Here is a 9,711-nt window from a genome sequence, read left to right as displayed (position 1 = left end):
GCAGGGCACTGGGAGGGGCACCGGGCTGCGGGGCCTCTCGCCCCAAGCCCGTCGCCGTCCCCGCCTTCTCCCGCCGCCAGCGTCCCAGCAGCCCCCGGGCCTTTGTCCGGGACCCGAGGACCACCCCCCGCCCGGCCCCTCCTCCGGGGGCAGGTCTGCACCACCCCGCCGGGCTTCCGTCCTCCTCCGCGCAGGCGCCCGCGGCACTTCCGGGGTCGCGCCTGGGCGGGCGGGGGCGCCCGGAGCCGCGGGATGCCGGTGCGCGGCGCGGCGCAGGTGAGTGTGCGCCCGGGTACGCGCTGCCCGCTCGGCGCACGGCCGCCCCGCGCTCGCCCGAGGACCCGCCCCGGGGCCGAGAGCCCCGCTGCCGAGCGGGCTCCGGGGGAGCCGGTCACGCGCGCGCGGGCCCCCGGCGGGGCGGCCCCGGCTCGGCTGCTCCTCCGCTGTTGGAAAAGGCGCGGCCCGACTGGGGCTGCCGGTGGAGTCCGGGAGCAGCCCTCGGCCCCGGTGTCCTGGTCGCGTGCGGCGCCCTGGGGTCCGGCTCAGACTTGTACTGCCCGGCGGCCAGGCTGCCGCAGAAGTGACCCGCGGTGGCCGCAGTGGCAGCCGGATAAAGGCTCGCCCTGGACGCCCTAAGCCCTTGTTTGCCGGGTGTGGATGGAGGGCTCATGGGTCCCTTGGACTAACCCACATCCCGGCCGGGCTCGCTCCAGCCCTCCACGGGGGGCACCACTCTGGCCGGAGGCCCTCCTCCCACCCCCAGCCACAGATACGGGCTCCTTTCTTTCCGATGGGGAAACAGGCAGACACCGTGGGTGTCCAGGGCCCCCTCTGTGGGGAACCCTCATTTCTTTTTTTTTTTTTATTTATTTGACAGATCACAAGTAGGCAGAGAGGCAGGCAGAGAGAAAGGGAAGCAGGCGCCCTGCTGAGCAGAGAGCCAGATGTGGGGCTCAGTCCCAGGACCCTGAGATCATGACCTGAGCCGAAGGCAGCAGCTTAACCCACTGAGCCACCCAGGCGCCCTGGAACCCTCATTTCTAACCAGAGCCGGGGATGCACGAGGCCCAGGTACAGGATCTGAGGCCGTGCTCGCTGAGTGCAGTGCGGGGTCAGGTTCAGATTCTAGGTCTCTGATAGGGAAACTGAGGCCTTTCTAGGCCTCAGTCCTGGGCAGTTTCGCCTGACCCAGAATGACCCGAGTGCCACGGGGCAGGCGGGGGGCCAGACTCCGGGTGGCAGCAACCCAGCGTCTGAGCCCACAGCGGGTGTTGGCAGATGAGCTGGGCTGCGAAGACGGTCACGTCAGCGTCCACTCTCAGTAGACGGGCCGTCTCCTTTCAAGATGGAATGCCAGTGCTAATGTTAAAAATACTGGGCCTGTCACGCGCCGAAGAGATGTGGGTACTATGGAGAACCAGCCCTTGCCGAGGGTGTTTCCAGGCCCCGGGGCTCACCTGCTCGTCATCTCCCACTGGTAGAGCAGCTGGTCCCAGAACAGTGTCTGGTCAGGCTTCCCGGGCTGTGTGGTAGCAGGTGGGAGGTTAGGTCTTGTCCCCTGGGAGACCTCGCCTTCGCTCCACTGCTCCTTATGATGGCACCTGGGTCCTGAGCGAGGACAGGGGACTCACCAGGGGTCCTGCCTTGAGCACTCGGGTTGAAGCAAAGAACTCCTGGTCCTTTCCCCCGACCCCTGCATGTCAGGCCTTCCTGGACATTCTGAGGAGGGGATGACACAGTGGGAGCCCTGCCAACACGGCAGCCGGGTGGGAGGGAGTGTGGAGGACACAACCACCTGTGAGCGGTCCTCGGCCAAGCCCCCGGCCAAGGTCATGGCCGGCCCGGGCGGAAGAGCATGTGACTCTGGATGCTGGGGTCGTGAGTTTGAGCCCCGTATTGGGTGTAGAGAGTACTTACGTACGTAAATATAAAAGAAAATAATTAATTCCCGGTTAGGGTTGCTGCAAAGGGCTAGGTTCCAGAAACAAGACTGGAAGTTTGGACTCCATGTCACGGGTGGGAATCAGGATAGCAGCCCTCTGTCCTAGGCTCGGGTGCCCTCTGTCCCCTCCCCAGGCCGTGCAGCCCTTTGCCATCAGCCTGCGCATCGTCTGCACGTGGACCGGGTGTGGATCAGGGTGGCTGCTCGGTCACCGCACCCACAGCCTGTCGAGCTGCGCAGGCGTTTCCCGAGGCCTCCCGGGGCCCAGCGTGGGGCTGCACATGCCAGGTACAGCACCCCTTTGCACCTGGAACAACGCACGAGGGGGTGGTCTCTGCTGTTCGAGGAGGCGGGCCGTCGAATACAGTCCTTCGCCTCCCTGAGTCCGACGTCACCACCAAACCTATTCAGGAGATCGGTCCACTCCCGTTACAGCTCTCCCGCAGACTCGGGCAGAAAAAGCGACTGCTGGAGGCAGAAGAGCCCGGGAGTGACCTGCACGGAGCCCCGACGCCCTCCCCTACAGAGCCCCGCTTGGGGCGGCCTGCCTCCCTGGGCCCCCAGCGCAGCCTCTACTTCTCAAGCTCAAAAAGCTGCTCTGCACGGCTGGGATCGGAGTTTTTCGACCAACCCGCTGTCGCCCTGGCACAGGCATTTCTGGGACAGGTATTGTCCTGTGGCCCGGGATCAGGCGGGGGAAGACTCCGTTCTCGGGCACACTCAGCACTCCACGGGTCCTCCCTGGCTCCCCTGTGGCCTGCGCTGCTCTCCTCGGTGCTTGGCTTACCCGAGAGCACCCGCCCCTGCCCCGTCCTCAGCTGGCCCTTAGGGCCGCTCCGGGCCTCACCCCTGCCCCAGGGTGCCGCCTGAGCCAGCTGCAGCCAGCTCATCTCCCTGGCAGACGGCCTGCTCTGACCCACTCCTTGTGGAGCTGGCTACACCCAGGCCTGTGGTCCAGGCCGGGTCCCCTGCAGGCAGCTGCTCCCACTGCTCAGAAGGGCCTTTGAGAGCCAGGGGGTGGGAGCCAAGTAGGGTGGTCCTTTGTGGTCAGTCCAGGTGGAAGGGGCCGCACAGGCTCTAGGCGTCCTGGGCACCTGTGTGAGGACAACACTGGGGCCCTGTGCCCTCCATGCTGCCTTACCCCAGGCTAAGCACTTAAGTCCAAGGGGGCAGGGGGAGGAGGAGGCAGGGAGATGGAGGGCCCCACCAAGAAGACTTGAAGTGTGCGGACTCACTAGTGCTGGTTTTCCCCAGCCTGGCCCTGGCCGGAGCCTGAGACAGCTGTCCCCTGGGGACAGGCTACGTAGCAGGGCCTGTGTTGCCAGGATGGGTGAGGGGGACAGTGGGGGGCCTGGCTGGGCCTGGGTGCCCCGGTGCACCTTGAACTGGGGAGGTGAGGCCCAGGCTGCGGGCTGTCACAGTTGAGGGTGCCCCCTGCCCCTCCGGGCTCTGAGCAGACACACTGCCCACAGGTGCTGGTTCGACGACTTGACGACGGCACAGAGCTCCGAGGGCGCATCGTGGAGACGGAGGCATACGTGGGGCCAGAGGACGAAGCCGCGCACTCTAGGGGCGGCCGGCAGACCCCGCGCAACCGTGGCATGTTCATGAAGCCGGGCACTCTGTACGTGTACGTCATCTACGGCATGTACTTCTGCATGAACGTCTCCAGCCGAGGTGAGCAGTGCCGGGGTGACGGGGCTTGGGGCAGCAGGAGGCCTCGGGCACTGCCCCCTGAACTGGCAGCTGGGAGATCCGGGAGGACAGGCAGGAACAGGTGTCCCTGCTAAGCTAGGCCAGGGCTTTAGGAACTCTGGCTACACCGTCTGGGTGGTGGTAGGTGCCTGGGGCCCCCCATGGACAGAGGTCATGGGCTGACCTGAACACAGAGCTGACAGGCTCCACAAGGACACCGACGGTCACAGACCTCAAAGCTGAGATCTCCTGTGACCAGGGCCGACCTGGGAGGGCGAGCTGTGGGAACACAAGGGTGTGGTCAGCCCGAGTTGACTTGAGCTCAAGCCAGAGCCTCATCAGGTGGTCGGTTGTGGGGTCTGAACCGGTCGTCCTCAACTGGGGATGGTTTTGCCACCTGGGAAGCCGCCGTGAGGCAACGTCCAAAGAGGTGTGGTCATCCCGGCTGGGCGCGTGCCACCGGTGTCTGGCAGGTGGAGACCAGGCGTGCTGCCCAAGGGCTCACGAGGCACAGAACGGCCCCACCACACAGACACAGAATCATCCGGCCCCCGATGTCAGTAGTGCCGACTGGAGGGATGCTAGTCTGGAGCCCCGGGAGAGCCCGCTCCACCCGCGACACCTGCTGTGGAACGGCCTGTGTCCCACTGCGAGCCGAAGGCCTTTGCTCAGAAGGGAGAGCCCCCAGCATGATCCTGCCAGAGGCACTGCTGACCAGGAGCAGGGTCTGCCCAGCCCACTCCGCCTGGCCGGTCCCAGCCTCTCCGTATCTGTCGAATCTCGCCAGGGCCCATCCCAAGAAGAGCAAATGCTTGAGACCAGTAAGAAGCTTGGGCTCTGGCATGCTGTGTGTCACACACATTTGCTGAATGATTCCAGTGACCTGGGAGTTGTGATGGCGCTAAGCAGACAGCTGGACACATCCCGTGTCAGAGCCACAGGGGCTGAAGGATGGGTCCTGTGCCCAGCACAAAGCGGGTGTTGAGAGGGTGATAGGGGCCATCCCAGAGGTGTTCCTCTTGTCATTCTTTAGCACTTACCTTGGCTGTCTGGCTTTTCCTTATTACTAGAACCAACCCGCTCTTGTGTAGCGGGCCTCAATTCAGACAAGGGGACTCACTGGGTCTAGCGATGCCCAGGGCCATGGTCAACAAGGAAGGGGAAGAGGCCAGGATTTTGGGGTTGGGGGAGGTACAGTGGACAGGGCATACATTGGAGGTGGCACGTCACTTTGTGGACATGTGACCATCCAGGTGGGGCGGGAGCAGGAAACCACGTGGGTAAAGACGGTCAAGGCCAAGGGTTGGGAGGCAGAGGGAGGGAGAAGGGAGGCTGAGGACATGGTCGTCGTCTGCCTGCCCGCAGGGTGGAGGCGGCACAGACACCAGGAGGGCAGGCCGTGTAGACAGGACTAGCAGGTGAGGACGGGGAGACCTGGGAGGAAGAGATTAGGGTGTCATGTTTTCGTCAGGATGAGGGACTCGGATGCACTCCGGGATTGGGATGTGGGGATGTTGGGAGAGGCTGCCCCTTCACCCCATGTGCAGTGAGGCACCGTGTGGCACCCACAGGGAGCCCTGACGCTGGTGGGCTGGGACGAGCCCAGGAGCCAGAGGCACAGGAACGTCGAGGTTTTGCGTGACCCAAGTATTTCCTGAGGTCCTTTGAGGACTGGCTGTCTAAGGGGCATCTGGTCCCGAAGCCCCACACTTGCCAGCTGCCGGCTACTTGAGAGGGCTGCTGCGTCCACTCGGGGCTCCCAGATGCCAGTGGGGAGGCCCGTGTGGCCAAGGTCCAAGAGTGGAAACCAGCTGGCCACCTGAGCCTCTCCGACCCCTGGTGGCGGGGGTTGGCCCAGTCCGAGCAGCGTTGCTGGACGATCCCGGTTCTTCTGGCCAGGGTCCAGTCATACCGTTCCCAGCCATGCAGGGGATTAGGGCAGACGCGCACTCTCGAGTGAGCCCCTAAGCCCAGGGTGACCATCTGCTGGTCCCTAAAAGTAGCTCGGACTGGGGCGCCTCAGTCAGGGGAGCGTGTGACTCTTGATGTCAGGGGTCGGTGGACTGACACGCAGAGGGGCCCCAGGGGAGGAGAGGGGCTGTGTGCTGGCGTCTCCTGCACGGGTCCCCGGGCAGGGCTCGCTCAGTACCACGAGCACACGGGTGGCTGCTCTGGGCCTGCTGCCTCCGGGGGGCTGGCCGCGCCCACAGACGACCGGCTCTCTGGGCTTTCCTCTGCAGCCGCACAGGTGCTGCCAGTCTCCAAACCAGACCAAGCCAGGAGGAGGCCGGCCACCCGCAGCCACCGGGCTGTTCCTAGCTGGGGGTCCGGCATTCGGGCTTCCCGGGCGCACCCCACCTAGTGGCCCAGGCACCTGCAGGTCCCGGTCTGTGGGGGTGGAGGCAGCAGGTGTCCGGAGCTCAGGAAGGCAGCCGCCTCACGTCCGTAGCACCGTGTGCACCCCGGTGTAGGGAGCGCAACAGCCCGGGGAGGCTTGGCTTTCTAGGCTGTCTGTCTGTCCCCCAGGGGACGGGGCGTGTGTCCTGCTGCGAGCACTGGAGCCCCTGGGGGGCCTGGAGACCATGCGGCAGCTTCGAAGCGCCCTCCGCAAGGGCACCGCGGGCCGAGCCCTCAAGGACCGTGAGCTGTGCAGTGGCCCCTCCAAGCTGTGCCAGGCCCTGGCCATCGACAAGAGCTTCGACCAGCGGGACCTGGCCGCCGACACGGCTGTGTGGATGGAGCGCAGCGCCCTGGGGGCCAGTGAGCCTGCCGTGGTGGCGGCTGCCCGCGTGGGCATCGGCCAGGCAGGAGAGTGGGCCCAGAAGCCCCTGCGCTTCTATGTCCGGGGCAGCCCCTGGGTCAGCGTGGTGGACAGAGCGGCTGAGCAGAGCACACAGAGCGGGCCCTTGGCGAGCGTCTGCTCCCATGAGGCTTTTTAATTCTGTAAAAACCCAATAAACACTTTATGTCTAGAAAACATTATTGCCTGTGTCTCGGCCAGAGCCCCTTCAGGGGTCAACATGTGCTTGTGGTCGGTTCCCCCTCCAGGACCGGACTCCGGAGTGCAGGCTGTGCACACTGTCCCTCAGGCCTGTGTGAGGGAGGCCGGAGGGAACCAGGGCAGACTCACCCCAAAGACAGGCATCGGCCCAGGCCCTTGTGCAGCAGGAGTCCCGGGGGGGGGGGGGGGGGGGTGGTGGCGACAGCTTGGTCACGAGGCTCCTGGTGAACACAAGAGCCGTTGCAGGGGGCCAGGCTGGGAAAGGCCCAGGGCTCCCTGGAGCAGCAGAGGGCACACAGCACGGCCAGGCTCTCCTCCGCTCTCGTGTCAGACACGGTTCTCTGTAAGTCCCAGGGTGACCGTGGGGAAGGCAGCAGCAGAGGGGACCGGGGAACGAGGGCAAGGTCAGGAGGAGGGTCTGAGAGAAGCACGCGGTCTGACTGCGTGGGAAGCCGGCAGGCCTGAGTCCTGGACACTCCCTCCAGCTGGGAGCCTCGTCTCCTCAGCTTAGACACTGAGGCTGTTTAAGGACCAGGTGAGGATGAGAACAGGGAGGGCAGTGGCCCCAAGGCTGCTGCTGGAGTCCACTCAGGCCTCAGAGGGCTCAGCCTGGCAGGGGGCGTGGGGGGCCCTGGGGCGGGGGGACAGCCCAGCACCCATGGTAGCAGCCTGCCTCCTCGCGATCGTCCTGGGCCCAGCCTCACGGAAGCAGCGCCTGGAAGACGGCGATGACTGGGTCCTCGTGGGTGGTCACGACTAGCACGCTGCGGAACTTGTCAAACAGCATGAGCAGCTGGGAGCGCCGTGTGTTCTCGTTGTACATGATCTCCTCCAGGTGGTGGCGGCCGCGGAAGTAGTGCAGGAGCCTGGGGCGAGGGGCGGGCAGTGTGAGGCCAGGCAGCCAGGGGAGGGCTCCGCACTGAGCGCCCCACAGACCTGCGCAGACCCGGCAGGGATGACGGGGTGGGTGAGGGCTCCAGGCCTGCTGCCCTCGCGGGCCCTGTTCACACCCTGGAGCCACCCGAGCCTGAAGGCCACGTCCGCCCTCGGCACCCTGACAGGGGAAAGTGCAGGAGACAGGCCTGCCAGGGGCTTCTTGTCATGCTGCTGTGGCAGCGGCTCCCGTGTGGCTACGGGCCCAGACGGGGTCACTGCTCTAGGGCTGTGTGTGGCTGGGGCCGGCGCAGAGGCCTGGGCCCAGCTGCCTGGCATGCGGTTCCTGACTGGGGGCTTCCCCAGGCAGCCTCCCCCCCCGAAAACCCGACACCCGCAGAGCCCCCCAAGTCAAAGCCAGGTTTGACTGTCACCCATGATGTGGGGTCCTGGACACCACCAACCCTAGCCCGGGCGAAGAGCCTTCCCGGTGCGGAAGGTCCCCACAGGCCTCAAGAGGGTAGGAACCTGCTGCAGCTTCCGAAGAAGTAACGGGAAGCACCAGTAAGTCCCGGAGAGACCCCACAGGCAGAGGCCCCAGGCCTGGCGTCACAGGCACCAGCTGGGGACACCTCATGCCCAAGATACCACCGCCACCGGCAACGGCCGGTGGTCATCACGGGGTGGAAGTCGCGTCGTGCCGGCCAAGCCCCCACCTGCCTTCTGTTCTGACGCCAGAACTGGCCCAGCCCCGGGGTCACCCTGCCCCCACCTGGCAAACATGCGGAGGTCCTCGGGGTTCTGGGCTGCAGGCACGCTGAGGATGGCCGCCCGCTCGTGCTCAGACAGGCTGGCCAGCAGGTTCTCTGTCATCCTCTTGTTGAGGGGAGAGTCCCCGCCGGGCAGGAGCTCCGCACTGGAGTTATCCATGCTGGGGCTGGTGAGCGTCATGTCGTCACTGCTGGCTGTGGTGGGCACGGGTCAGGGGGCAGCCAGTGCCCCCACACACGCCCTGGTGCACCCGCTGTGCCCGTGTCCACCGGGAATCTGCTGCCACACCCCGAGGCAGGCCTGTTCATCCCACCCCTCCCACCCAAGAGGGACAAGGGTGGGCCCCGGGCAAGGCTGGTCCTCGCACTGAACCTGAAGGTAAGGTCAGGCCTCAGTCGAGTTCCAGTCCTTCGTGTCCCCCGAGCCTGGGGGAGCCCGGGGCACCTGGGGCTTGGCGATGGACCGCCCACTTTGGGCACATGCGGCGGCCAAAACGGCTCTGCCAACAAGTGACTGTGAGAGTCCGTGTCCCCTCACAGGCCCCGGCCCAGCGAGCCCAACCGCCCTCCCAGGGACTCAGATCCCAGGCTGCTCCTGACTTGAACGAGGCCCTGCTCCGGAGCCCAGAGGCACAGAGCAGCAGGGAGGCGAGGGAGCGGGGTCTCCTGCCTCCTTCGAAGGACAGCAGCTCAGCGGGGGACAGCGACTGCCTGTGCGAGGCCCCAGCGGCCCACATAAAGGGCGGGTGTGTGTGCACACGTGCGGCCGTGGGAAGGTGCCTCGCTCACACCTAGCAGTGCCCACGTCGGGATCCCGCCGCCACGCCCAGGTGCCCTCCCGACCACCCCATCCACCACACAGATGCCCGGGGCAGGGGGCTCCTACTTGGGGAGCCGAAGCTGAGAGCACTGGGCGTGCTGAGGCTGCGGCCGCCGACCCTGGCAGTGAAGGGGACCTCGTCCTCCCGGGCGTTGGGCTCCTCCTCGCCAGGCGAGGCCATGAGGCGCACGTAGGTGTGCAGCTGCACCAGCAGCCGGTGCTGCAGCATCCACACCACCATCTGAATGAGCTGGGTCTGCAGAGGAAGCCGCAGGTGGCCCAGGGCGGGGGAGGGGGCTGCTCCCCACCACGGCCCTGTCCCCCGTGGGCAGCACCCAGGGCCATGACTGAAACCAGGGTTCCCACCAGTCATGCCAGAGGTGAGGGGTTCCTGAGCTCGAGAGGCCCAACCCCCGCCTCAGGAAAGGACCTGTCAGCGGCCAGTGGAGACCAGCTCCTTGCTCCGCGCAAGGCCAGAGGAGCCCCAGGGCCGCACCTGCACTTGCTCCCACCGCGCACTTGGGCGGCGCCAGCATCGGGCCTCTCGACGCCCAGAGCTGAGCAGCCGGGCCGACTACAGGGCCCCGTCACTCAGACCCCCCACCACACG

The 9,711-nt window shown here is 66.0% G+C and overlaps 2 protein-coding genes across 6 annotated transcripts in view; one reads left to right on the top strand and one right to left on the bottom strand.

Annotated features, from left to right (window-relative positions):
* Positions 1-232: 232 nt before the first annotated feature.
* On the top strand, positions 233-6,614 carry LOC111156115 (N-methylpurine DNA glycosylase). Of its 2 annotated transcripts, none has more exons than XM_022516743.1 (4): positions 233-276; positions 2,378-2,608; positions 3,415-3,619; positions 6,164-6,614. In XM_022516743.1, exons 1-4 carry the CDS (start codon positions 253-255, stop codon positions 6,574-6,576), a joined length of 873 nt encoding a protein of 290 aa, XP_022372451.1. In that variant the 5' UTR covers positions 233-252; the 3' UTR covers positions 6,577-6,614. The 2 variants fall into 2 exon arrangements, with proteins under 2 accessions (XP_022372451.1, XP_022372452.1); XM_022516744.1 differs by lacking the exon at positions 233-276 and adding an exon at positions 985-1,071.
* Positions 6,543-9,711, bottom strand: part of LOC111156113 (NPR3 like, GATOR1 complex subunit) — a 37,832-nt gene continuing 34,663 nt past the window's right edge. For all 4 annotated transcript variants that reach the window (XM_022516739.1, XM_022516740.1, XM_022516741.1 and 1 more), the window contains 3 exons: positions 9,168-9,357; positions 8,284-8,476; positions 6,543-7,504 (listed from right to left, as the gene is read on the bottom strand). In XM_022516739.1, coding sequence (XP_022372447.1) covers positions 7,339-7,504; positions 8,284-8,476; positions 9,168-9,357 — 549 coding nt within the window. In that variant the 3' untranslated portion in view covers positions 6,543-7,338. The remainder of the gene's footprint in view (positions 7,505-8,283; positions 8,477-9,167; positions 9,358-9,711) is intronic.

Source organism: Enhydra lutris, unplaced genomic scaffold (genome assembly GCF_002288905.1).
Source record: "Enhydra lutris kenyoni isolate GAN:26980312 unplaced genomic scaffold, ASM228890v2 scaffoldscaffold45, whole genome shotgun sequence".
In the NCBI taxonomy this organism is placed as follows: Eukaryota; Metazoa; Chordata; class Mammalia; order Carnivora; family Mustelidae; genus Enhydra; species Enhydra lutris.
Note: the sequence above shows the minus strand (reverse complement) of the source record. Positions and strands in the feature narration are given on the sequence as shown.